Source organism: Petromyzon marinus, chromosome 8, assembly GCF_048934315.1.
Source record: "Petromyzon marinus isolate PM22_M1 ecotype Great Lakes invasive population chromosome 8, UKy_Petmar_22M1.pri1.0, whole genome shotgun sequence".
Taxonomy (NCBI): domain Eukaryota; kingdom Metazoa; phylum Chordata; class Hyperoartia; order Petromyzontiformes; family Petromyzontidae; genus Petromyzon; species Petromyzon marinus.
Window position 1 is genome coordinate 10,744,682 of NC_133674.1, and position 27,694 is coordinate 10,772,375.

At 43.3% G+C, this 27,694-nt stretch overlaps 1 protein-coding gene across 3 annotated transcripts in view; it reads left to right on the plus strand.

Moving 5' to 3' along the window:
• The window catches only part of TLL2 (tolloid like 2), a 164,319-nt gene that overhangs the window by 108,418 nt on the left and 28,207 nt on the right, over window positions 1-27,694 (plus strand). For all 3 annotated transcript variants that reach the window (XM_032949702.2, XM_032949704.2, XM_076065654.1), the window contains 2 exons: window positions 14,593-14,708; window positions 18,491-18,593. In XM_032949702.2, the coding sequence (XP_032805593.1) occupies window positions 14,593-14,708; window positions 18,491-18,593 (219 nt within the window). The remainder of the gene's footprint in view (window positions 1-14,592; window positions 14,709-18,490; window positions 18,594-27,694) is intronic.

Genomic DNA, 27,694 nt, shown 5'->3' on the forward strand with positions numbered 1-27,694 from the left:
AGAGGCGTTTGGGACGAATTCAACTATCGTCTCTATGTTGTCCGTACAGCAGGTGGAGGGCACATAGAGCATTTATAAAATGGTCAGTAAAACTTGATAACTCATGAAACCGTTTGTTACTTTTTGTGTAACTGTAACATATTGCAATCGTGAAATATACAGCTTTGAAATTGGGTCCATCTTTTTCAAACACCCTGTATATCAACGTTTGACTCCTGGCTCTGCATGTGAGTGGTAATGAACCACCGAACCTGGCAGCCTTGGGCTAATTTGTGTACTTGGAAACCAAATCCAGCCCAGTGTAGTGCTTGGCCCACAACTTCTTCATGCATTGTGCTGATCTAAGCACATTCGTGCTTGCGGCAATATGTAGAGCTGCGAAATACTGTCAACAGATCTCTTACACCACGATATCGTGAAAACGACTTTACACACGTTCACCGTGGCTGGCAATGGGATCCTCAAAAGCGTTGCACGTGCTTTGACGTTGTTTTTTTGTTGTTGTTGTTGAGAATCTGGGGTCCTCTGTGGGTGAGGTACATTGACAAATTAGAAGTGAAGTAAATGGGCTGCCGTCTTCCGCAGTTCACTTTGTAGCTTAACTGCATTTCCTTACCTTGTTTGTTCAAAAGCGGCATTGTTATCAAAACAAAAAAAAGCAGCCACATGTGTTTTACATGTGGCATCACTTTCAGGAATTTCTCACAACTCTGATTCGGTGGAAAAGGACACGTGTTAGAATGTTGAACAACTGATGAGCTCAGTGGAGGTCTTAAACTCGAGAGATATTTACAACCATCTTTTTGGGTCAATTTTAGTTCATTTCACACACAGAAAATATAAGGAACTAACGATATGCGAAATGTTTCGAGAAATTGAGTGAAATGGATCAGCGTTAGCACAACGCACAGTGCACGAGGTCTGCTGTTGTCAAGGACACTTGTGTCTGCCGTCAAATGATGTATTTCTAAAAATGTAAATCAATATGAAATAGTTAATTATTAAAGTATTTGCATTTTCCGTTGGTAGCATGAATAGTGTCAAGTAGGGCCATAATTCCTAACCCAGATGTCTTTCTTGATTTGATTGAGCTGTTTGGATTAGGGGCAACCGTCCACTGGAATTACCTTGCAATTTGGGTTTATATAGCGTTAAATACATCTATAGGATAAGCAGGAGGATAGGCATATTAGCCTATTCACGGTGGTATTATAAAATCGTTCCGCAGCACTCGACTGCACGCACGTTGCGGTGAGCAATCCATGGTCGAAACGTCGTGAGAATTTTGATTGTTTTATTTATATTTCATTATTTTATTGTTTCCCTTCAACGTGACTTTACCGAAAGAGCTAAGAATATGAATATCAATCCACCGGGGTTAAGACAAATGTGCAATGTCTAACCCTGACTGGCTGTGTCCAACACCGAGTGAGGACAACCTCCAGGGTAAGCAAAGGGGCGCCGTCATCGCTGCATCGATTATTCGCGCGCCGAGCGTAGTTGCGCGCAACAAAAGCGACGGCCTATTTCGGCCGTGCTGTGGCACTGCCTCTGCGGTGCCGTGGGTCTCGTGTTCTCTCCGCGCCAAGCGGCAGCAAAAACGAGCGCCGCGCCGCACCTGCGCACGTGAACGCGCGGGGGTAGATCAAATAAAGGGGGCCCCTTTGAGAAAGTTTGCCGATGGGAAGCAGATGTTCTTTAAAAAAAATAACCACTTGCGCTGTTTGACCCGACGCAATGTTGCAGTCTGTCTTTGGCAACCTAGGTGGGTAATGACCCTGGGCCCTTGGCCCTTTGATGCTGCGGACTGTGAGGACTCTAAGTGAGAAACTTTTGTTTTAATTTGCGAAATGTAGAAAACTGTTGTGATATTTTTAAGTCCTTGTAGAGTATGGTCTGCTATATTTTTTTATGAGAGTTTCGGTTTGACGCCAGTTTCAGCAGTATACGAATGCGCTTGTCTCTTGTTTAAAAACCCTTTTGCAACTTGAACTCTGGTTGGATGTTGACACACCTCATTATTCTTCTTCACTTTTGGTTCTTTCGGTAAAGTCACGTAGAAAGAAACGAAATAAAACCGATTATTTACTTAAATAAAAGTTATCATTTTATTTATTTGAAAAATAAAAATAATAATGAAAATCATAAAATGAAAACTAAATTAAATCACGATGTCCGCAGACCATGCTTTCCTACCTGATGACGGACGCTTGTGTTGCGCCCGAAACATCGTGATTTAATTTAGTTATTTTCATTTTATTATTTTCATTATTTTTATGTTTCATCTACGTGACTTTACCGAAAGAACCAAAGAGTATGGATCCTTGCAGTCACGAAAACTTCAAAATCTAGAATTAACCAAAAAAATAATTCCTGCAGTCACGAAAGCTCTAAATCAAGTTTATTCCTCTTCAGTTTATCAAACGCATTGTTTCAACGTTGGAAATTGTGAGTTAAGTGAAAAATAAATGTTCACGTCATAGTTGCTTTGGTGCAGTCATTTGTGACTGGGCAGAGAACAGCAACACAGTATATGTGTGAGAACCCAGTTAAACCGCAGGTGGCTGAGACCCACATTTGAACCGGGAGGTTCTTAGCGATACGAGCGCAGAGCTCTGAATTCCTTTTTAGCCTCCAGAGCCAACCAGACCACCTCTTCAGAGGGTGTAATTTCACCGGCTCTGGAACCGCGTGCCGTGCGGCCGTGTTCGATCCGTCCTGGTGTTTTTTTTTGTTTTTGCCGACGTGTTTCTGGCAGCCGCACACGCAGCACGGTGGGAGAGTAACGCCGAGGTGTCAGCGTTGTTTCATCTCCCACCGGAGCGTATAATTAGACAAGGCAAGGGCTTCACGGAGCCATTGTGCCGGCCGCAGCGGTTTCCCAGAAATGTGCAGCATACACTCTCGAACAAGACAACACGTTAATCAAGCTGCTCGGGTCAGTGACGTGGATACATGTTCATCCCTGTACTCATCACAGTAGATCGGTGAAGATTGCATATATATAACTTCATTCGGTTGGTGTACTGGTATTTTTCCTAGAGAGTTTAGCCTATAATGTACACGTACACACTCGCACAATTACAAATTCACACGTAGTTTCTAAAATGCACCTTAACCCTTAAATATGGCAACCATAATATGTTTGGCATTACAATATGTTTGGCATTACGCAAGAGATGGTGAATCAATCTTCACTTTGCTTTCCTTATGCTAACTTTCATCTTTCCTCACCTTCTTTTCACTAAATTCTGTATTCATGGTCACGTACGATCGACCTTGTTCCTTGGTTATATCTTAGTGTCTAGACTTATACCTGTCCCTCCCCCCTGACCCCATCAGCCTGCTGCGAAACCCACAGTGTCCTGATTATCTGAATGTCATCGTTCCAAAGCCGCAAAGATCTCGCCATCGCGTCTGCAGGGAATTCCTTTTTCCACCTGAAAAAAAAACTTTTAGAAATCCAGAAGCACTTGTGTCATCTTGATGGATATCACTCAGTTTTGATTAGTACATCGCTGCCAACTGTGTTTTTTGTGGCATTATCCAATACAGCTTTCAGAGCTTGGATGTTTTGGTTGAAACCATGTGGCCACTGGCAATGATCAAACCCGCATTGATGTCATCTCAGCCCATCAATCAGCTGAGGGATAGCCGGATGAACAGACAGATGGAAGAACAACTTGCAATTGTAACAGTACGTAGAAGGGAACATTTTTTTCACATTTTCTTGTTGTGGTTTTCACACCTGATGATGATTGCTTGTGTTGCAGTCGAAACGTCGTGAGAATTTTATTGTTTAATATTTTTATTATGTTATTGTTTCCCTTCTACGTGACTTTACCGAAAGAACCAAGAATATGAATCCCTGCAGTCACGAAAGCTTTAAATCAAAATTGTAACAGTGTTGCAGCATAGGAAGACTAAGAACAAATCACCCGCAACGTGTCCGATCTTGGAAGATAAGCAGGTTGTCGCCTTGACAGTGCTTCAGTGGGTGGCTCGTGCCCACTAAAGACAGAGCTGTTGATGGCGTTGTGGGCAGAAGAGGGCAAGTGCATCAAAATCCGTAGTCTTGCTGCACTCCCACCACATTCACCAATTCAAACCGACCAGCGTGGGTGAAGTATGGCCAAGTATTCCCGACACCCCACGAGGATTTGTGAGGCCGTCATCCACCAGTGAATTGACCAAACGGGCTGTACATGTACATGCGTTGACTTGCTCCATTGTGGCCTCCATGACAGAGAGAGAGAGAATGAAGACATCCGTGGGAAATCTGCCACGGTCATACTGTGGAGTGACTGACCCCTGCCAAGGGAGTGTGGAGTTTCCATCACTGGCTCAGAGCCACTCATGGAGATTAATTCCATGCCATTGCATGTTTAAACAGGGATGGTGCTTGGGCATTTGCTTACACTGTGGATTAACTGTCATTCATAAGTGAGACCCGGTTAACCTCGCTTATGTGGCTACAGCTGGTAACTCTGCAGGGGTTGCTGGGTAGTTCCAGTGGTCCGTGCATTTGCCACGGAGTCAATTTTGCATGCTGTCAATAATTCCCGCCAATGCCCTGCAGTGTATGCAGGAAATCATCAGTGTTACCATCTGCTGTGAAGTGCGTGTGCAGCAAAAAAACAACAACCCTGTAGCTTTGTACACGTGGCTGTAAGAGTCGGCTTTATAAAAATTATGCGCAAGCCTTAATTTTCCTCTCAACGCATTATGCATTGCCATTGAGCATCATGGGTACAAGCAAATATACGCAAAAAAACTCCGTTCTGTCTTCAGATGTGTACACAATTCTATTTTTGTCCATCAGCTTCGTGGCTTTTCAAAACAAAATAACCAGCGGAATTTGTTTAAAGTTAACAAACTCTCGTTCCTATATATGTGCAGTGTACGCGGAGACCCCGAAAGTAATTGTGCTTATATATGCCTAATTTACTCTTGGGTGGTTAAACAAAGAACGCATGCATCTTGGCCTGTGACCTTCAAGCTGTGCTGCACAATGTCCATGCTGGCGATGGTGGGGGACACGGATTGTTTATGTTTGTCGATCAGCGCTCTGTCAGGATTGAGAGTGTTGCTTGCCCCCGTGTTGGCTCTCCCTGTCAGCGCCACGAACGTCTCGCTTACAGCATGCGTGCATTGGAGCCCAGCCTGCAAGCACTTGCTTATCTTTGGCCTGGAAATCCGATAATCAAAAGACTTTGCTTTCTTCGGCGTGCGTCCAATGCATTGGGGAGCGGTAGGGAAGCGGGTCGCACGCTGCACTACGATCCCGGTTATTCGGGTTCGATTCCCGCTCACGGTCAACACCAGTGATGATTATCTGAACCGGTCCTCTTCCTCCCCTAGGTCGACTTAGCCTCAAATGAGTGCCTGGTGCGGTGTGTAAAATTTGCCACTAGGCAGACAAAGGCGGCCGGGCGGCGTGCTGGCCACCCACCCCCTCGTGTGACATCGGTCGTCATACAGTGAGGGAAACAAGTATTTGATTCCCCGCTGATCTTGTACGTTTGCCCACTGACAAAGAAATTATCAGTCTATAATTTTAATGGTAGGTTTATTTGAACAGTGAGAGACAGAATAACAACAACAAAATCCATAAAAACGCATGTCAAAAATGTTATGAATTGATTTGCATTTTAATGAGGGAAATAAGTATTTGACCCCTCTGCAAAACATGACTTAGTACTTGGTGGCAAAACCCTTGTTGGCAATCACAGAGGTCAGACGTTTCTTGTAGTTGGCCACCAGGTTTACACACATCTCAGGAGGGATTTTGTCCCACTCCTCTTTGCAGATCTTCTCCAAGTCATTAAGGTTTCAAGGCTGACGTTTGGCAACTCGAACCTTCAGCTCCCTCCACAGATTTTCTATGGGATTAAGGTCTGGGGACTGGCTAGGCCACTCCAGGACCTTAATGTGCTTCTTCTTGAGCCACTCCTTTGTTGCCTTGGCCGTGTGTTTTGGGTCATTGTCATGCTGGAATACCCATCCACGACCCATTTTCAATGCCCTGGCTGAGGGAAGGAGGTTCTCACCCAAGATTTGACGGTACATGGACCCGTCCATCGTCCCTTTGATGCGGTGAAGTTGTCCTGTCCCCTTAGCAGAAAGACACCCCCAAAGCATAATGTTTCCACCTCCATGTTTGACGGTGGGGATGGTGTTCTTGGGGTCATAGGCAGCATTCCTCCTCCAAACACGGCGAGTTGAGTTGATGCCAAAGAGCTCCATTTTGGTCTCATCTGACCACAACACTTTCATCCAGTTGTCCTCTGAATCTTTCAGATGTTCATTGGCAAACTTCAGACGGGCATGTATATGTGCTTTCTTGAGCAAGGGGACCTTGCGGGCGCTGCAGGATTTCAGTCCTTCACGACGTAGTGTGTTACCAATTGTTTTCTTGGTGACTATGGTCCCAGCTGCCTTGAGATCATTGACAAGATCCTCCCGTGTAGTTCTGGGCTGATTCCTCACCGTTCTCATGATCATTGCAACTCCACGAGGTGAGATCTTGCATGGAGCCCCAGGCCGAGGGAGATTGACAGTTCTTTTGTGTTTCTTCCATTTGCGAATAATCGCACCAACTGTTGTCACCTTCTCACCAAGCTGCTTGGCAATGGTCTTGTAGCCCATTCCAGCCTTGTGTAGGTCTATAATCTTGTCCCTGACATCCTTGGAGTGCTCTTTGGTCTTGGCCATAGTGGAGAGTTTGGAATCTGATTGATTGATTGCTTCTGTGGACAGGTGCCTTTTATACAGGTAACAAGCTTAGATTAGGAGCACTCCCTTTAAGAGTGTGCTCCTAATCTCAGCTCGTTACCTGTATAAAAGACACCTGGGAGCCAGAAATATTTCTGATTGAGAGGGGGTCAAATATTTATTTCCCTCATTAAAATGCAAATCAATTTATAACATTTTTGACATGCGTTTTTCTGGATTTTTGTTGTTGTTATTCTGTCTCTCACTGTTCAAAAAACCTACCATTAAAATTATAGACTGATCATTTCTTTGTCAGTGGGCAAACGTACAAAATCAGCAGAGGATCAAATAATTTTTCCCTCACTGTAGGTGCTCGCTAACAGCACTTGCTCCTACAGTCTGTTAAGGCTATTGGGGGGATCTTTGTCTTTGGTCAATAAACCATTACTTTATATTTTATGTGAATTATGCAGGTATTTGTATGCAGTGTTTTGATGGAATCCAAATGATGCATTCATGGTAAAATTGCCAGCATCCCAATATAAGAACCTCATGAAAAAATCTCCACAATCATTTAGGCTTTCTTCGGTATTCCTCAGTCTATCTGTCTGGAGCTTTGAATTGTATCCCCCACGTATGTATCTCCAAACATTTAACAAAGCACATTGTGTTTAAAAAAAACCCACACAATACAATTGATCTAAATTCAGCAAACAATGAAAGTAAACGTTGCGTTATGTTTTGAAATGGCATGACTTGGGGGTTTATGGTGGATTATACGAATGGTGATCACTTCAGATATGGGTTTAGCGTGGTCACGAATACTTAGACTCGGCTGTACTTTTTTGACGTGGTGGGAACGAGATGTTGAGAAGCGCGGTAATTACTGTGTGTGCGGTGCGGTGGCTCAGCGGGGTTTGAAGGGAGCTTAGTTTGTGGTTCGTGTATAGATTCCTAGAAAGCTTAGCTTTTATGTTTCTGTAAATTAGAGCCGTGGCCTTTACTGTGTCACGGTGAATGAGTGTGGCTTATGAAATTTTAAATGTGGGTTAGGAAAATGCAACTGGAGTAAAATGTGAACGAGCTTTGCAGTTAAGACCTTTGCTTTTGTACATAGGGGAATTTGCATTGCTTACGTTGATTTATGTAAGCTTTTAAAGATCGAAAGGGCTTCCTGAATGTGCCGTGAAAATTCCAATTTGCCAGTGCTAGATTTGCTAACCACGAAAATACTTTCAGTTAATTCAAAAATGCATTTTTAAACATATTTTTAAGAAACATGTTTTAACTTTATATTTCTTATGATGATGCTGCGTTGCAAGATATGCTTTTCTATTCCAAGTCAAACGTTAGTGTCTCTGCTTTAACTATGAGGTGGCACTTTCTTTGTTGGTGGCTGAGAGCCGGTGGTAGAATTTCTCGTAAACATTAATTGACAATGATGCTCTCATTTGCTAAGCAGTGGAGAATGATAATTGATGAAGATATTTTTTGCAAAATTGCAATATTTCAGTCAGGTTTTTTTGCTTCAAGATGTAATCCTCAATGTTATATTTGTATCCATTTACTCCTTGCAGAAGCAGCATCATATCAATGCACTCTCCCATTAATTTGACAAATTAATGATTGACTTTGCAAAACACATTCAAAACCAGATTATGGGCTTTAATAAGTTTAACTCGACCTTGCTCTGTTTCAATACCCAGTAACATCTGTGCTTGAGATGTATGTCATTGCCCCGTACAATGAATTGCCTTTTAAACGTTATAATTGTTTTAGTTGGGTTTTCTCTTTAATAGATCGGGCCAAAGTTAACAATTGAGGGTGGTTTGTTGCTTTAGGCACCCACGTTGTTTGTGCTGGTCAAGGGAGCTAATTGTATGGAATCCCAGGCTTTTGCGATGGTTGTACCACTTCCAGCTTGTGTTATTTTATAATGCAAACAACAACAGTGGAGTAGAGCACTTGTGGACTCGAGCCAGGGATTGTCCAGCACTTAAATATATTTAAGAAGGAAATATAACAAATGCTGGACAGTTAACATGCACTGAAGCAGGACCCCCCCCCCTGCCCCCCGTGAAACTAACCTCGCATTGGGCCATGGAAATTGGTGGGGCAAGTGCCTAGAGACGTCAGACTTCATGCGTGATGGGTCCAGCATGGCTGAATGGCTCAGAGGGTTAATGCTCTGTGTTTTTGCACCCAGCCAGCATTGCTAGGATCCTGTGTTTCATCCCCAGACGATCACTCAAGATGAAAACTTCTCATGCACAGAAAGAGAATGGTGTTCCCGATTTGCAGAAAATACATCGAGCTGTTGGTAGTAATTTAGCTTGTTCTTCACGTCTAACAATCATACTATTAAAACAAACTTTGTCAATCCACTGATATATAAAGGTATTCCAAATTGTGTTAGTCATGGTGGTTGATTGGTCATACTTTACCACACTAGTCAGAGTGGGCTGGCAGAGTGGAGACTCCATATCAGTTCAGATATCCCTCACCACTGATGCTAGTTGTGGCTGCCAATCAAATCCAGAGTGGCTGGGTGGTTTGAGCGCTGTGCTCACCGGCGTGCCACAATGCCACCGCGCACAGAACAATAATGTCCTTTTATTATCCATGAAGGCATAACTGAGTCTTAAGCCTTTCCTTTTCGGGCATTCCTGCATTGATACGTTTGCCAATACCATTGGCGAGTGTTTGGTGTGTGGGAGGAGACTAGAGTATGCAGACAAATTCACGCATATCATGGGGTGACATTCAACACTGATGTACTCTGCCCACCTTGTGGCCCCTGGAAAGCCCTGGTGGCCACCCATCCAAGTACTTACCTGGCGCAACTCTTGCTTTGCTTTCAATATCTCATGAGATTGGATGCATTTAGGGTCGATTTGGTTTAAGGCAAGGGCCTAGCCCAGTAGATTCAGCGTCCGATTCAGAACGTCCCGTTCAGTTTGATATTTGGCAAACAATTTCCAATGTCTTCATTACCTGCAGAGTGCAAATCACCAACGCAATGCATTTCTGGTGTTTTATCCAGATGAGAGTCCAGGGAGAGATTGTGGGTTTATGTAGACAAAGCGGTTACGTAGATAAGTCTAGTCAAGGGGCGCTCGCGTATGTTCTCTGTAAAGAGCCCTTGGATTTCTTGAACCTGGGGTTTGTTCACCCCTTCAGTAACACGAACGACTATGTAGCTGGGCACGACGTGATGGCTTTTTAGTGCGAGCTGCCGGCCTTGCTGATGATTCTGCCAAAGAAACTCAAGACGATTGCACAGAAAAACAACTGACTTAAACCTTTCGTGACTGCAGGAATTCATACTCTTTGGGTCTTTCGGTAAAGTCACATAGATAGAAAAACAACAAAAAAATCACGACGTTTCGATCGCAACACAAGCAATCGTCTTCAGGTGAAAAAATACAGCAGGCCGACTGCTGAGGCAGGAAGAAATATAGCTATATTTTTCACCTGAATACGATTGCTTGTGTTGCGATCGAAACGTCGTGATTTTTTATTATTTTATTACTTTTCTTCTATCTACGTGACTTTACCAAAAGACCCAAAGACTAGAAAAACAACTCTTGAAATGGTGATTTTTCAGCCTTCGATCCGCGAGGCCAATATTTGTCGAAACACTGATTTATAATCAATGTTGCGTGGGAAATGTTCTCCATTGCTTCCTGTGCAGCACAACTTGAAACTTGAAGTGCTGAAATTGCTAATTTTGTTTTTTTATTTCAGTCTTATTTATGCTGGATGGGGCCTCTGATATTTTGCATCTCATTCAGAGGGTTGTCCAGCCCTTCCAGGGGAAGGGATTTTGTTTCCAAGTTAAATGTCGTCATTCTGAATTTTGGGATTTGAGCCACAACACTAGTAACTTGCGCTGGCTGAATTATGTGAAATATGTCACTGGGTAATAAATACCTTCTTTACAGCAGACTTGCTTTCATGACGTCCCTAGTCATTTGCTGTGGGAACTGTTCAGTAGAATTTGTACTAACTGGTTCATTGGTGAACAAACTATAAAAAAAACACTATAGTATTTTTTATTTTACCAGGTAAGGCCCACTGAGCTATATATCTCTTTTTCAGAAGCCACCTGGCCGCAAATGATAACTCAACGAAGTGGCTTGTCACGTGGAAATTTATAGCAGCCACATACTCTAAACGCATGCTTCTAAATGTGGGTGGAAAAAGCTTGAGGACCCGGAGAAAAATCCATGCAACAACTGACCACTGGCCTGCCCAGTGACTTAGTATCATGTGTATTGGTAATCGGTCTACATATATCTTCTATTTGAATCCAATGATTTGCAGACTTGGGGCTGAGGTCAGTTAGTCAGGTTATGGCCATGGTTCACCAGGTTATGGTACATTTTTATTGTGTACCTCTGTGGCATGTGGGCATTATGGTACAGTGAGTGGGAGGTTTTTTTTAACATGGAGATGACATTCTTTCTAGAAGGTGAAGGCAATTTGGCAGAGTGCGCATTGTTGGCTGTGTTCGCTAAATGGGCTTTGAAGTGCGGGATATTTTGTGCTGGAAGCGGGGTGAGTGGCTTTGTCAGCACAGCGCCAATGAAAGCAAAAGTCTGAACAATGGCAGCCTATAAACCCACACTCCTGGGGCCACTGGCTTCATAATTGCAGCTTGGTCAGGGAGTCAAGTGTCAGCAGACAAAAGGGAGGGGGAAGCTCTTGGATGGGGAATGGGATAGGGGTTGAGAGGTGGAGGTAAGCTGTGGATGGGCAAGATGAATCTTGCACCTCTTGACCGGGAGCTTTCAAAAGGGTCCCTCTTGGCTGAATGTCACTGGCAGCAGTGTGCTGCTAGAATCCATTTCGTTTGGCCCTCAAGAGCAAACGAAACACACAGCCATGTCACCATGCCCCAGGCTGAGATGCGGTCTAAGAAACTGTGTCATTTTGAATTTTGTAATGCGTGTATAACTTAACAAACCAGCACTGACCAGCACCGTGATGTATGCTCAAATGACACCCACGACTGACACAGCGTAGAGAGACCACCCTCCACGAGTTGATTCACAAAGGGCTGCAATCATGATGTATCGTTTATATGGATGTCCTCGATGTGTTTGCCAAAAGTCAAAATATCAGCCTAGTCAAACGAGCATGGGGACATTGTATTTCAAACCTGAAGTGATGATGGGCTAAATTGATTCTCAACTAGGCATTGTATTCGCAAACATCCAATTGTAAGCACTTGTCACAGTGCCATACATGTGCATCTAAGTCAGCAGGGGTGCGGTGGTGGTTTAGCGCGTTGCTCAAAAATTCCAACAATCTGAGTTTCATTCCTTGGCATCGGTGGCCAATTGATTCTGAACTTCGTATGAGCCTGAGAATAGGTTTTCCCCTTTTTTTCTGGCAACAAAACAGGTGTTAAGATCTTGATTTGAAGCTTTCGTAACTGCAGGAATCCATACTCTTTGGTTCTTTCGGTAAAGTCACGTAAGTAGAAAAATAAATAAAATAAAAATTATATTTTTCTACCTACGTGACTTTACCGAAAGAACCAAAGAGTATACGTGTTAAGATGTTAAAACACCAAACGGAAACCTTTTACAAGGAATAATGTCTGCATTAACCACGATACTTTTTGACCACATGTATTGTGGTTAATGCAGACATGATTCATTGTAAAAGGTTTCAGTTTGGTGTTTTAACATCTTAACACCTGTTTTGTTGCCGTAAAAAAAGGGGAAAACCTATTCTCATATTTTGGTACTGGCAAAGGAGGTCCCATGATTTAGTTCGTATGAGCCTCTCCAATGTGGGTTCTGGTCACTCTTGCAAAATTAGACTCTTCTGGGCTCTCAATAATATGTTTCATTTTACATGCTAATAGCGTCCCACAACACTGTGCATTAATTATATATACACAGATCAAATCCAATATACATCCACTACCAAGCAAATGAAAACCCTATGAGCAAGCAAAAAAAATGAATTAACGAATTAATAAATGGCACCAACACACAAAGCACAAACAACTAAAAAGTGACGACTTCTCACCTGGTTAAACAAATAAACTTGACTTGGTATGCTGTGTGCACCACAGTGGTGGTGACAAAGATGGACACGTGTGTGTGTGTGTCGTGCTTGCTGTCCCGAGACCCCCTGTCAACGCGCCTTCGACACTTCACGCGGCCTCAAAGTGCACCTGGCCTGGCACAGGCACCATGGTGATGTCACCGTCACTTAGTGGTGATTGGCTGGTATTGGTGCTGGTGGTGCGTGCTACATCCAAAGCATCCTGAATAGTTTTGAGTGTTGGTTTTATTTGATTTTGTTACGAGGATGGGTCCCATTTAGCCAGTTCCGTGGCTATTTTTTTTTACACGGGAGACCCATGGTGCCGTGAGCACAGCAGCAGCAGTTATAAAACAAAAAACATCAATGTTGAGAACGAGTACAGGGTGCTTCAGGAATATTGCACGAAACATGTTAATTAAAAAACAAATTACAAACATAATATTCGGAGCAAGAGGCACTAGAAACAAGTAAGGTGCAGGTGCAAGTCAGCTCTATATTTTATTCTTAATAAGAACATAAACATACTAGCAAATTTAAAAAAAAGACGGCGGAATCATTGCTTACTATAACAATACTTTACCCCAACATTCAGAGTGGGATATTTTTACCCTCTGTTATCTGCTTACACATGCTTTTAAATACTCCCTTGTTAGCATAAAAATAATGAGGTTCTATGAATGTGTATTCTCTATGGAATAAATGTGTTATTTATGATAACAATTTTATGTTTTAAGCTAAAGTGGATCATAAAACGAAGTCTGCTTTTGGCTACGAATATATTGATAAAATATGTCAACCAAGAAGTTATTTGGCAATGAAAATAACATTTAAACTGTTTTAATTAAATTACTGTTCACATATTTTTAAACTAAAAATCTGGCATGGAGTCATAGTTCCATATGTGTTTCACCAAACTTAAACGTGCAAATGACTTTTTCGATATTAATTACTTATATTTTCATATAATATGTAAAATACAGTCACACTGGAGTCAAGACAGTCACTTACCCGCAGATTTGAACATCTTGCTGATAATCAGGTATTCATTATGTATTTTAAACATCCCGCTGTTGTAAATTTACATTGGTTAAATATCTGTTAGGAGTTAGCCCTGTGTATATTGCGCGCCATTGCAAGCAAATGATCTCATCACAGCTAAAAGGTTATCTTCATTTACCTTTCAGCAATATTCCCATTTTATTTTGGATGTGCTTACTCATCTTTCATTAACCTGCAACTTCTTCTATCATAACAAAATGTTAGCATGGTTGATTCATGGACTGCCGTGCCTGGGGAAACTTGGTAAAAAAAACTATGAAAACACGTATGGCTGAGTTGTACCGTATGATCAATATGGAGCACAAGGTTGACCAGTTATGTTGAGAGAGTGGTCCTGTAACATTTCTAGTGATTTGCTTTGAATACATATGCAGATTAAATCCCTCCATTAGAAGATTTTTAGCTGTGAGAGGGAAATCTTGCATGTTATCTTTTTTACAAAAGACTCGAAAGAGGGTATTAAATCTGGTACGACTGTTCCTGCTTTCTACTAATTTGTATGAAAACTATATTGCTCAATAAAGTCAACATTACAAAAATATATTAAACAAAAAACGGTCTCCACTTTCCTAAAATCAAATGCCCAGTTCACCTCAGAAAAGATGCAATACTTGCTCCAGACACTTCACAGAGCTCCATCGGCAGCATCTGTGAATCGCAGTCGATGCTTTCTGAGATGGTGCGCAAAAGAATGGCTTCTTAATTAACCTGTGGCGGTGCTTATTGTTCTTATTCTTGTTGTTGTTGTTGCAGCCTGTGGAGAAACGCTGCAGGAATCGGTCGGGAACTTCTCGTCACCCGGCTTCCCCAACGGCTACCCCTCGTACTCGCACTGCGTGTGGAAGATCTCCGTCACTCCCGGCGAGAAGGTGCGCGCTCCATTTCGTAACACAACAAAGTGCTTGCCACAAATGAACCACAACACCTTGCTTATGTCGTCAAGGAGCATAAACCATCACGCGAACCCCGGTCATCCTCACAGCGGCTTTTGGCTCGCCATCAAACAGAAGATATTACCACATCGCGCGCTTTCAGATGCGTTTTCTGCGGCCCGTCTTGAATGCCCTTCCTTCCGATATTAGGAGGTAACTGGAACTACGCATTTTTTAAATAATCTACATTGAAAAGTAATTTCTTTAGAATTGCTTTTTGCGTCTAGTTTGTTGTTCTTCCCCACACCTCCCAAGAGCACGGTTGGCTACGTACGGTGCGAAAAAAGTTCTGCATGCATCTCCACGCACGTTGGATCAATCTTTACGTGCATTACACTGCCCCCCCTGCATTACAGCTTGGTAGAGGGACATAGCTAATGCTTTAAAGATTTTAGTTGGCAAGTGACAATTGGCGTCTGGTTTATTTGAATGCGTGTGAAGCGGCAGTGGGAGTGGTGGACGAGAAGCCCTTCCACTGTGGCCAGCTCTCTGGCCAAAGCAAACCTGCGGCTATGCATGGCCACTTACCATAAAACGACCATTAATTTCCATGGGTTGCTGGCAATTTCAGGCACTTAGCCCCACTTTCAGCTGCATTGCACTCCAGCGTTTATAGCAACCCCGTAAGTATTTTGGAAAATCACCTCATCTGTGGATATAAGACATAACACTTACAATATATTCTTTGGGTCTTTCGGTTAAAGCCACGTAGATAGAAGACGATTGCTTGTGTTGTGATGGAAGCATCGTGATTTTGATTTTTGTTGGGTTTTTTTTCCATCTACGTGGCTATACCGAAAGAACCAAAGAATTTTAATTCCTGCAGTCACGAGAGCTTTAAGTCAAGACTTTAAATATATATACTTTCAAATTAATAACATTTTATTAATTTCTCATGTTTATTTTTGTGTGGGTATAGCAATGAGGGGCTGTGCCACAGTGAATCTATTCAGAAGAAATCGGATTGGCCAAATTAATTATATACGGAGCCTCACATATTGTTATACATTACATTTTTACCACGATGCATGCTTTATTTCATTCATATTTCAAGTTTGGCCACTAGCGATGTTGCAAAGAGTTAGGACAAGAAGGTAATGTTCTGAAAAGTGTTTTGCAGATTTTGTCAGTAGTCTTTAAAAGCGTTGGTACATCTTTAGACCTCCTTTGCCAGTAACAAAATGTAATAATAGGGTTTTCCCCCTTTTTTTGGTGTGGACCAATCAGTTTCAAGGACAATGCATATATTATCATAGTATGTTTTTTGTTTGCATTTTGACTGCAGGTGTTGCGGTTAATGCAGACATGAATCCTTGTAAAAAGGTTTCAGTTTTGTTGCCAGAAAAAAAGGGGAAAAAACCCTATTGTTAGCGTTGGTACACTTTAAAGATCTATTTTCAAAAGGAGCAATTGAAAACGTTATTTTCACGAGGCCTCGGTAGATTTGGACAAGAGCACGCACGACCTTAGTCAAGTATTTATTGAAACCACTTTCCACATCAATTTTGATTGAACAAAAATATGTAGAAAATCTTTGCAAATGTGACAATTAGTTTCAGCAAATATATTTGGGAATTGCATTACCTGACTTTATATGAATTATGCCGATTTGTTTACATACAGTAAAACGGACAACATCTGGATTACATTGTTATAATCACAAGCCTACGTGTTAAACTCACATTTTGAGACCTAAGCAAGTGATGCTTGGATTTTACAGGGAACTTTACGGAAGTCCCTTCATGCAGGTAGGTTCACACTCTTTACAAATGGCTTAAATGGGCCATGCTGATGAAAATTGCGACACATCACCATTTAAAACCACTGGCTTTTTGCCTCATTTGAAGAGTTCATCCCAGTGCTTCGAATGCGTAGGGTAATCTTATTAGGGTTAACCATCCCCCGCAGAGCAAGCCAGCTGTGCGGCGGCTTGTTTATTAAATGATGTGTGTCCGGCTCGTGAATTCACGGAAGCCCCCCCCCCACCGCCAAGATGGTTATTTCCCCAGACTGCTGCAGTAATAGAGCCGCCTCTCGATTGGCCCCTGTAACCTGGCTTTCCACCGCCAGCCACATATTTACTTTCCTCCTTTCTGGGATCTTTGTTGGCAACCCAGTGACCCTCATCAATGTCTACCGTGGGGTCGACCTTCGGTCCCATAGGGGATTAAGTATGAGGCCCCTCGGATTAGATTCCTATGGAACACTGCACGATGCAGCACCAGTGTGCATATATATTTATTTAGGCGGCTCTATAGCCTCGGGATTATTAGTGCAATAGGATAATGAACAAGACGCGCTACAAACATGAAAACACAATGGAGAGCTAAACCATGCCATGCATCTAAATGTAATATTGTAGCTCTACAAAGGGGTTTTTAAACAGGAAAATTCAGCTGGCATTTTCTCCAAAGAAGATGTTGAACCCAATTTAATGATGGTTTGTTTGATTTCGCGTATTACGATCCAAAAAACAAAAGCAATATTTTGAGTCGCCGAATGCTATAAAAAAAAAATCCGCCCAATATCAGCGGCAAAACGCGTTTGGTGCTGGGTGTGCTGTTGAAAGATGTGCGCTGATGTTTACAATCGGTGACAGGTGTTTGCACGCTGATAATCGCGCGGGGACAATGCATTCTCTTGAGTCGTCAGGATTAATCCTGCTCAGAGCCACCGCTGGATTTGCATCGGAAACAAGACCATAAATAGTTGTCAACCTTTATATTAAAAGAAATGCGTAATCTGAAACACGGGGCAGTGATTACAAATACGGAAAGAAAAAGACAGCGGATTATGTTTTGTTAAATCTATTTGCTTGATGGTTTCGCATTAAATAACATTTGTATAATAAATAGCATTTGTATATTAAATAGCTGTCGCATATGTTAAAAAGTTGTAAATGCAAAAATGTCCAGATGTACTGGGTAAGATTTAAACAATACCAGTGGTACTGCGAGATGAAGCAAAATTTGTATTATAATTCACGTCAAATTTGTTTCATAATACTGTTAAACCATTACAACACTGATTGATAACAGTGGATTACAGGCTATAATCGATTTGTTTTTTTATTCGCATGCTATTGAAATGAATGCTTCTGTACCAACACGGATCTCTCTTGTAAATATCCAGGAAACGAGATAAATCTGATCAAAGAATAAAATCAACTTAAACCTACAGACTGGCACGTACTATTGTTTGTTATCATCCAATAATAATATTGCCACGTATTAAACCGGGAAAAATATCCTCACCGAGTCTTTAAAAAGGATTTGGCCACACATCTATACGCAGGATCTTCCTATTCTAGATTCCTCGGCAACCAAAATGACAATAAGAGGCATTATTTTTTATTGGTTAACCCCCCCGCCCCCCCCCATTTCAAGAGTGCAATGTGAATACGAAGACGGTGGTAGTCCTTAATAAATAACTTCACAAAGCAGCAGTCCTTAAAGGGCCGCATGTGGCTCTGGAGCTGCAGGTTTGCCTACTCCTGCCTATAAATATTGCGTGTGTTGTAGTCGGAGCTCAGTACGCACTATAAACGACGAGGCCCATCACTCCAAGCCATGGCTGGCAATCAAAGTCAAGTTGGCGGGTTCTGAAGACTCAGAGAAAACCAGGACCAGTGGCAACTCTCGCCTCAACACCGGCCCGCGGAATTTTACACGGCGATATAAACACTTGCATGTGCTCCATTCAATTGTCTTTTCTCACAGATCACCCTTAACTTCACCTCGCTGGACGTGTTCAAGAGCCGCCTCTGCTGGTACGACTACATCGAAGTGAGGGACGGCTTCTGGAGAAAGGCCCCTTTGCTGGGTAAGATACAGCACTTGTGCTGCGCTTACAGATGAGCCCTGTTCGAGCTCAGGGTCTGGCCACTGAGGGACATGTGTGGGAGATGATTTGCCGTGTGGTGAGCAGTGGTTGGGTCAAGTGCTGTTAGCGAGTACCTGCGCTACGTACCCGGCGCCTGGAGTTCGATTCCCGCTCACGGCCAACACCAGTAGCGATTATATTATCTGAACCGGTCATGGGCCTGCCCTAGGTCGACTCAGCCTCAATTGAGCACCTAGTGCGAGGCGTAAAAACATTGCCACTCGGGAGACAAAGGCGTTCAGGCGTGATGCTGTCCAGCCACCCCCTCGTGTGCCATTCCAGTCTTCATAGGTGCTCGCTAAAAGCACTTTCCCCAACAGTCTGTTAAGGCTATACTGGGAGATCTTTGTCTTTGTCGCGTGCGAAAATACATATACGATATCGCATTACACTTTCATGAGCCGCATGCTCCTAATGTATCCCCCTGTTACATTGCAAGCCAGGTCTGGTGCAATAGCGGTCATTTCACCTCATGACGAGTCCTGAAAAGGTTTTGGGAATTTCAAAATTAAATCTGAAATAATTAGATTTTAACAATTTTTAAGGATTATATCTAGAACTGGTCGATTTTTCCTATTCCAGGAATTGCAATTTCATTCTCAGCTGGGCATGGTGTTCAGGCGAGGAAGCAGGGCCCGTGGGGCCTCCTCGGCCTCGTGGAATCGCCATGGAAACGCATTGCTGATGCCAAGTCTGTGAAAATTTTTGCCGGATTCCAATGTTGATTCCAGCATAGTGTTCACGAAGGGAGGGCCTAGTTTACCTGTGGCAATGCACGGCCAGTGCGTGGAGCAACGATAACCCAAGGCAGCCAGGTGTAGGCTCTACACTGAGCAACCAAGCACATATACAGGATCGTTGCCTGTATATGTGTAGCTTTGACTATACCCTAAGCTGGCTCCTCTTAATGCAAGTTTGCGTTTTTAATAGTAATAAATTCCATTTCTATTACTTTTCAATAAAGTCCCTGAAACCAATTGAATTGCAGGCCTTTGCAAGTAAGCAAAGCTCTATTTTGTATATGGTACATTGTTATAAATACCTAGGTAGGTATTGACAACTTCAACAATCAGTTGAAGTGCTAAATATAATCTTAAACACATTCAAGACCAGAACGCTGACCTGGCCCCAATGTCCAGCTCACCACTCACTCGGTCCACACGCTCATTTAAAGAGTCTGGATCAGATCATGCACATGAAAGGCGAGAGGGAGAGAGGGAGGGAAACAATTGCCTCGCCATTCACACTCAAATGAGCTCTTGAGCACTCGAAGGAAGACGCGGAATGAAGGCTCGTAATGAAGATCCGTAAGGCGAATGCATTGACAGAATCCTTGGAAAATAGACTTCACATGAACGCAACCAGGTCTCGCCACCTAAGCTCTGCCTCTGCATGTTTGTGCAGCCGTGATGACGAGTGTTCGTACACGCCATTCCGTCAGCCTTAGCAGACAGACCCCACTGGCTTCTTACATGAGGCTTTCTGTAGAGCGTTAGTCTCACTGGCTGTGACGTGCCGCCCTGTAGACGTTATTAACGTGCTGATTTGCAGGGATCATGATGTGTGGAATTGCGTCCATTGTTCTGGCGGAGCAGGGGTCACACATGCAACCAATACGCAAAGTATCTAAATTACACCGCGGATCACGTGCAGCGCATGGCAACGCGAGTAGCTCTAAGCCTATTTGGTTACCGGCATTACGGTTATTGGAAAAAGCTGCTGATTGATGCTCACACTGAGCTTCATTTGTTGAGCGGTGTGTGCGACACGCTTAACAAATGTTGGCGTCGGTGTATTTAGCGGTGTCACAATGTGTGAGCAAATTTAAGGTGAGGCGGGCAGACACCCAGTGTGTGTGCGCGCGTGTGTGTGTGGGGAGCGGTGGTGTAGCGGTTAGCGGTACGCTGCGCTACGAACCTGGCGACCCGGGTTCGATTCCCGCTCACGGCCAACACCAGTGACCATTATCTGAACCGGTCCCGGGCCTCCCCTAGGTCGACTCAGCCTCAAATGAGTACCTGGTGCGGTGTGTAAACATCGTCACTGGGGAGACAAAGGCGGCCGGGCGTGATGTTGGCCACCCATCCCCTCGTACGCCGTGCCGGCCTTCATAGGTGCTCGCTAACAGCACTTTCCCCAACAGTCTGTTAAGGGTATGCGGGGGATCTTTGTCTTTGTGCGTGTGTGCACGTGTGCGTACGCGTGTTTGCAAGTGGGGATAGTTGGAGGAGGTGGGTAGCACCGTAGTGCTGTGATTTAAATCACCTGAGTTGAATTCACGGCCATGTGCAACATCAATGTTGAGTGTCATTTCAACATTTTTTTAAAATTAGGCCTGCCATAGGTAATCTGCTCTCTTACCCCTGGCCACCCTTGCAAATGATACGTTCCATCTCAAGGGATTCCCCCCCCCCCCCCCCCCATATTATGTATTTTAAGAAACTCAACTCTTATATCGGTACCTGTTGAATGTAGATATACATTAGCCTTGGGTTGACAAAGAGGCAGTTTGAAGAGGGGATGGCCACACTACCAAGTCGTATTCAATGCCGGCGTTAACCTCAGCTCACCAACGCTACTTTTCTTGACGGTCGATAAGCCTGGATGAGGAATCTTTGTCCCAGAGTTATTTGTTTAGTGTCTTTTAATCTAAGGAATGGAGTCGATACGCCAATCTTTAGTTGAGCTGCTTATGTAGATTTAGCAACATTCAGTGATAAGCAAGCATCCGAATGAAGAAGCCGCATTTTTTAGGCCAATAGAAGCTTTCCTTAAGAAATAAGGGCAAATACAAATATTTTGCTATTAATATGAAATTAATGTTTCGATATAAGAATTGGTTTTACCCTTTCTGGCAATAAAACAGGTGTTAAGATATTAAATCACCAAACTGCAACCTTTTTGCAAGGAATCGTGTCTGCATTAACCACATATACTTGTGGTGAACATGCAAACAAAAAAAAACATGCTCTGATATGATATGCATTGTAAACTTGATTTGAAGCTTTCGTGACTGCAGGAATAAACTCTTTGGTTCTTTCGGCAAAGTCGCTTAGAGAGAAAATAAATCAAATAATAGAATGCTACGTTTCGATTGCAACACGAGCAGTCGTCATCAGGTAGAACTAAGTTTTGTCTCTCTCTCAAATCTACTTCTACCTGATGACGACTGCTTGTGTTGCAATCGACACGTCGTATTCTGTTATTTAGTTTCTGTCTACGTGACTTTACCGAAAGAACCAAAGAGTGCAGATGCGTTACGATGACCCCCATCGTAAGTCGAAAATATCGTAAGTCGAAAATATCGTAAGTCGAAAATGTCCCTAGCCTACCCAGGAGTCTTAAAGAATGATGATAATTTAGCAAAACAGAGCAATTTACGGTACCCTACTGTAAAAAACTATATACTTTTTGTATTTATTAATTACAATACTGTATTGCACAGTAAAATTTAAAGTAAAAAACAAGGTAAATTCTTAGCCTACCTATATGAACTGCAATTTCATAGAAAGTTTTTACAGGAAACAATCCTATCTGCTATAAAAAAAAAACTTTTAACATGCATTGAACGTATGTATCGTATCGTGGTAACCATAAAATGAAATCGCTAAAGCTATGTATCATACACGCATTGAACATATCGTAACGTATCATTCTAATGTATTCACCAAGATTCTGTCCGTCGTCTGCATACTTGAACGATGTTTAGGTTGTTGATGGCTACATTAACTTAGTTGTCGGAAGAGGAGGATGGCGATGATAAAGTTACAGTATTGTACCTCGTACGCTGCTGCGTTTGCCTGCCGCGCGAAATTAAAAATATTTTACAATTTTGTCATATCGCTATCGCCATCGTAAAATCGAAATATCGTAAGTCGGACCATCGTAAGTCGGGGACTACCTGTATATGCATTGTCTTTGAAACTGAAGGGTCTACACCAGAGACAGCTTTCTTTAGAGCCTCGTCTCAAACAGTGTTAGACCAGAGGACATTGAGAGCTCGGGGTTGAGCAGCTACATCATGGGACCCCCCTTGCCAGGATTGTTTGCATGTTCACCACAAGTATATGTGGTTAATGCAGACATGATTCTTTGCAAAAGGTGGCAGTTTGGTGTTTTAACATCTTAACACCTGTTTTATTGCAAAAAAGGGTAAAACCTATTCTTATATTTTGGCAAGGGGGGTCCCATGATGAATGTTTCTGTGTTACATGCATGGGTTATTTATATATATATTTTTATCACGGCAATTTATTTTTAATATATTGATCATATTAACATTTTCACCCACTGGGACACTGTGAGAGTGTTGGGCTCTCTTCTACAAAGGCAAACGTATCGGGGGATGCATCGAATATTCATGAATTCAATACCCTTCTAATTTGGTGACAACCCATTGGGACACGTTATCAGTTTTACGAATAAAATTATGGAAAACTTAGATGTGTACAGTTTGTGCATTCACTGTGTCGTTTAAACACATACATTGCCATATGTCCCCATACTGAAATGTACATCAAGTGCAACTTTTCTTGAGCCTGATGCAAATTCCACATTCCTATGTAAGGGACCAATCTCTCCAGATTACTACAGACATTGCTTTGCACAAAGTACTACTGATTCCATTGACCTAAGAGAGACGATTGGCTGAAATGACGGCCGATGAAGGATTTTAAGTTTAAACATTTCTCTCACCATGCCACTTCATTAGATTGTGAAATGTTTAGTCGTGGGTAATTTTCACATCAAGCTTCGTGGAAATTTCTTGGAGAGAAAAATAAACTTGTAAATTCAAAAGAGAGCATGACAAGAAAACTTGACAGATGTGATCAGCGTCGATTGTGCAGCCCACAGATAACCTAACTGCAGAGAGAAGATGCTGTGTTTTGGTTGCAAACTGAATGGTGGTGCCTTTTAGAAAGAGGGACAATATTAGACACAGGCTTGCATGCAGGAGACCAGCAGCTAAAACTGTGTGGGGCCTCCTATCAGCTCATCCGTGACCCCCCCACATCTCATCTCGCAGAGTAAATCAATCACCTGAAAGTTGCGCCTGAGAAAAGGGCGGCAGGCTGGTACTTTGGATGGGTCGCATTCCGTTTGGCTGGGATGTGCGTACGTGGAATGGAGGAGCTCGGCAAGGCAGTACTTGGTGCCGAGGATAAGACTTTGTTGCGGCTCGTGTATGAGACGAAGTGGAACTTAGCGCTTATGGTTGCCAGGCTGCTGGCAGGGCTTTCCCAATAATTTCCAGCTGAGAGACATATCTGCATGTGTTCTCCCATTAGATGTGGGATTTTTTTTATTGTGTATATTAGGACAACCATCCTTCTGCTCACGTGATCCACGTCTCAATGTCAGTACACATGACAGGGGTTATTTATTGACTACAGTGCGGTCACGTGCTGCCTGGAATGTATAGCTGCATAGGCACAGTTATTGCAGGAACATTTTTTTTGCAGGCAAAAATCAAAACTGTGACCAAGGGGACGGCCCAAAGACAGATGGTGGGAGACTGTATAAGCATACCTTTAGAGGTTGGGTGTTGGTGTACAACAGCTGTGCGATCGAGCAGAAGGAACCGATGGTAAAGTGTCGTGGCGCCAAAGGAGGTTGCCTGCAACAGCCTCTATATCTTGTCCTTTTACGAACAAAATTAAAACACTCCTAACTAACTTAATCTTATCACACACACGCTGCCCTGTAACGCATGGAAATATGTTCGCCTATTACATTATTGTTTATTATGTCAGCATTAATGAAAACATTGGTGCAGTTATTTTGTGTAAACTGCTGTCAATGCAGTCCATGCATTTTCACCATACTTACAGTTGGTTGCAGTAAGTGGATGGGCATGCTGTAGCTTTCTGTTGAGATTATTTGGTGGCTGTAGGATTACAATCGTTGGCCCCATGTCGAGTGGTTCAGTAATAAACACACTGAAGGGTAACATTGTGGCTGTTACGTGTTAAGTGGGCACTATTTACAACGAGTCATTTTGCCTTCAGACCATGTAGATGGAATGTCATAGCCTTTGAGGTGGTTTTGATAATCTCAGTCGAGGAAGATCCACGTGCAGACACTCACTGTCTTTAATAATAGCAACAAGTGAGCAATCATGCTTGTACACGCTACAAGTCAGTGGAAATTTTTATATCCTTGCGAATAAAATAAATTAAGAACAAATCCAAATAATTTAACGGTGCGAATTTAATTCAACGGCGCTTTCCAATACAATTCAATTGCACTCCAATATTATGTCATACTGGTCCGATACGTTTAAGTGCCAAAAACTTTGAAAGCAAACGTTTAGGTTACTGGGGATGCATTGGGGAGCATATTTCAAGCAAAATAAAAAAAAACCCTATGTTTAAACGGTTGTGGAAGAAAATTCTTGGCAGTAGGGAATTTCACATGGCCGTGATCTTATAACCAAACATTCCATCGGTGTGTTTGGTTTAAATTCTAGTCAACGAGTCACCTGGACGTGTGTTCCAGCTAGGGCTTCGTTTTGCTTTTTTTCATGAAACGCGTCCATACGTTTTTTGAGCAGGGTCTCGCTATAGTTACAATAATTTTTGTTCCAAGAATCAACAGTAATCAAGTGAAAATGGTACAATTCATTGTTTTTAAAATTATATTTTACAGCAAAAGTGTTTTACTCAGGAGGGTCCTGGATGGTATGTGTGGCCAATTCCTCGTTGAGTATTTTCACATCTGGAAAGAAATGTGAGTGCCGAGTGAAACCTACACATAGTTTACAAGGGAATAATCTCCACACAGGAATACTATAAACCTACTTGCTGTGCCCCCTCTACAGGAACTTCGGTATCAAGGCCGTTACCCAGCAGGTGGATTTGTTACGCACGTCACAGCTGTTGCTAGCACAGGCAATCCATCCATGGTTTTCATTCTTGCGTGAGTCACCAATCAAGCTACCATGTCTTATAAATGAGACATGCACCACCACACACGGGCAATACAAAGCTGCTGGCTGTGTGGATTGTGCACTTCATAAAGCAAAGGGCACACATTGTTAGCAAGAGCCAAAACATGGGTATCAAAGCGTAGATTACATTGTTATACTTTTATTTCATTTACCTTGTGCCAGTACAATTTCACAGTTGCCACCCAAGTTGCCAGTTCTTCAACAAAGCTTGGCATGGGCTGAGCAGTTCCTCAATGTATCGTAACAACTAAGCAGACACGTGGGTGGCACGTTTTTTTGTGTGAAAGTAATAACCTCTGCTGAACCGTACAGCTCACGAGCACCTGCGCAATGCGAACTCAAATATAACTCTTGGTATTGAATCTAGACTCCTTTAACCTGGTGAAAATCCAGTTACATGCGTAACTCCGCCTGCAAGCGTTCGCACATAGCTACAGAGAGATACAATTTGTGAATTTTTTTGTGGATAATTGTCAAATGTTGTGGGGAGTGGTGGTATAGCGGTTTGCACAATACTGTGCCAAAACTGGTAACATAACCTTAATTCCCAGGCATGGCCAAACACCAGTGGTGAGTGATATCTGAACCGGTGAAGTATGGCCAATGACGGACAGTGGATTGTCATGAGTCTATGGCCTTTAAATACAGATTTCTCCTACCCTCTGCTCCAAGTCATCACAAGCCCCCCCCTCCCCCCCGTCTTTAGACACGTACACCCTACGGGGCTGATGCCTTTCCTTTGTTTCTCTCTAAAGTGTGCAAACCCACCCCTACAAAAAAAAACAACGTCTGTGTGTCCTACCAACGCGTAAAGCGCCTCGGGAGGTTGATTCCTGAATTGAAGTGAGGCATGCAAAGAGATAGGCGTAAATAACAGGGCCATTGCTGGTAGGCGACCAGCCACCCAGTTAACACGGCCAGTGCTCTCCTAACGTTCTGAACATCGGCCAGCGAGCGCAAGAAAGGTTTACGGCCGGCTTGAGAAACGACCTCGGCATTAGCGGGGCGGTAGTGCTACCCCGCCCTACTTACTGCGATGCCACCGGGAAGCTGCGGGCGACTTTGCTGGGTCACTTCGCAATCACGGTTTCCATGGGTCCTCTTTCGACCATGGAATGTTGGCTGCCGCGGGTCGGTCCACATTCGGCGTTGAGACACGGACACGGGAGTGTGCGGGAAGCCGCGCGTTCAACTGCGCGAAGGAGCACCGCCTCACGGCGGGTTGGGAGATCCCTGTGCGGGAGTTTATCCGGTGGCACAGTTGTGATTGCACTTTTTTTTTATCGGTGGTGGAGTCATCTCTACCACTTCGGTACCCCCCGCCCCCCCCCCACCATATCATTACAAGCATACGAATACACACCCCAGAGACGGAGTTCCCCAATTGAGCCTTGGGGAGTGCAGGGGTAAGTGCTGTTTAGAGTGAGCACAGCCACCTGTGCGGTGCTGATGGTTCACCCACCATGCCAGGTCATCGTTTGAGGCCCAGGCAACCGAGGTGAGGAGCCAGGATTCGTTGAGATTCCACTTGCCATGGATGTACACGGCCACAAATAGAACGCAGCAGCACGTACTGCGTGTGTGCTTGGGGCCATCTCCTTTTTACAGTCCTGAGCCAGTGTTGGAAATTCCACGTGACTATGGTGAGTGCGAGTCAATTCTAGCTTGAAAACTCATCCCTTTAGAACCGCTTTTTGTACTTAGTTTGTCGTCCTTCCCCCGCACTTCCGATTAGCACGGTTGGCTCTGTACGGTGCGAACGAAGTTCAGCATACTTGCATGTGAGGTGTACTCGTATTAACGATCCCAGGGGGAAGATAGGCTGAAATGCATTCGTTAAAACATGTCCACCACCACCACACTTGAGTTGAATATGGATATATAGACGTGGCGGTTTTCTCGCTCCCGGACTCTTTCCCTGCTATGTGTTATGCATTGAGTTTAGGCAAAGGCCAAGGCCAATCCCAGGGTTGGCTTTGAAGAGAGCGAATCTGGGTCAACGTGCCCGGCATTCAAATGCACTGGTTAACGTTTTGGCCTCACACACGTATCTCAGGTCACGGTACAACCTGGTGTTATTCAGGCTGTGGCG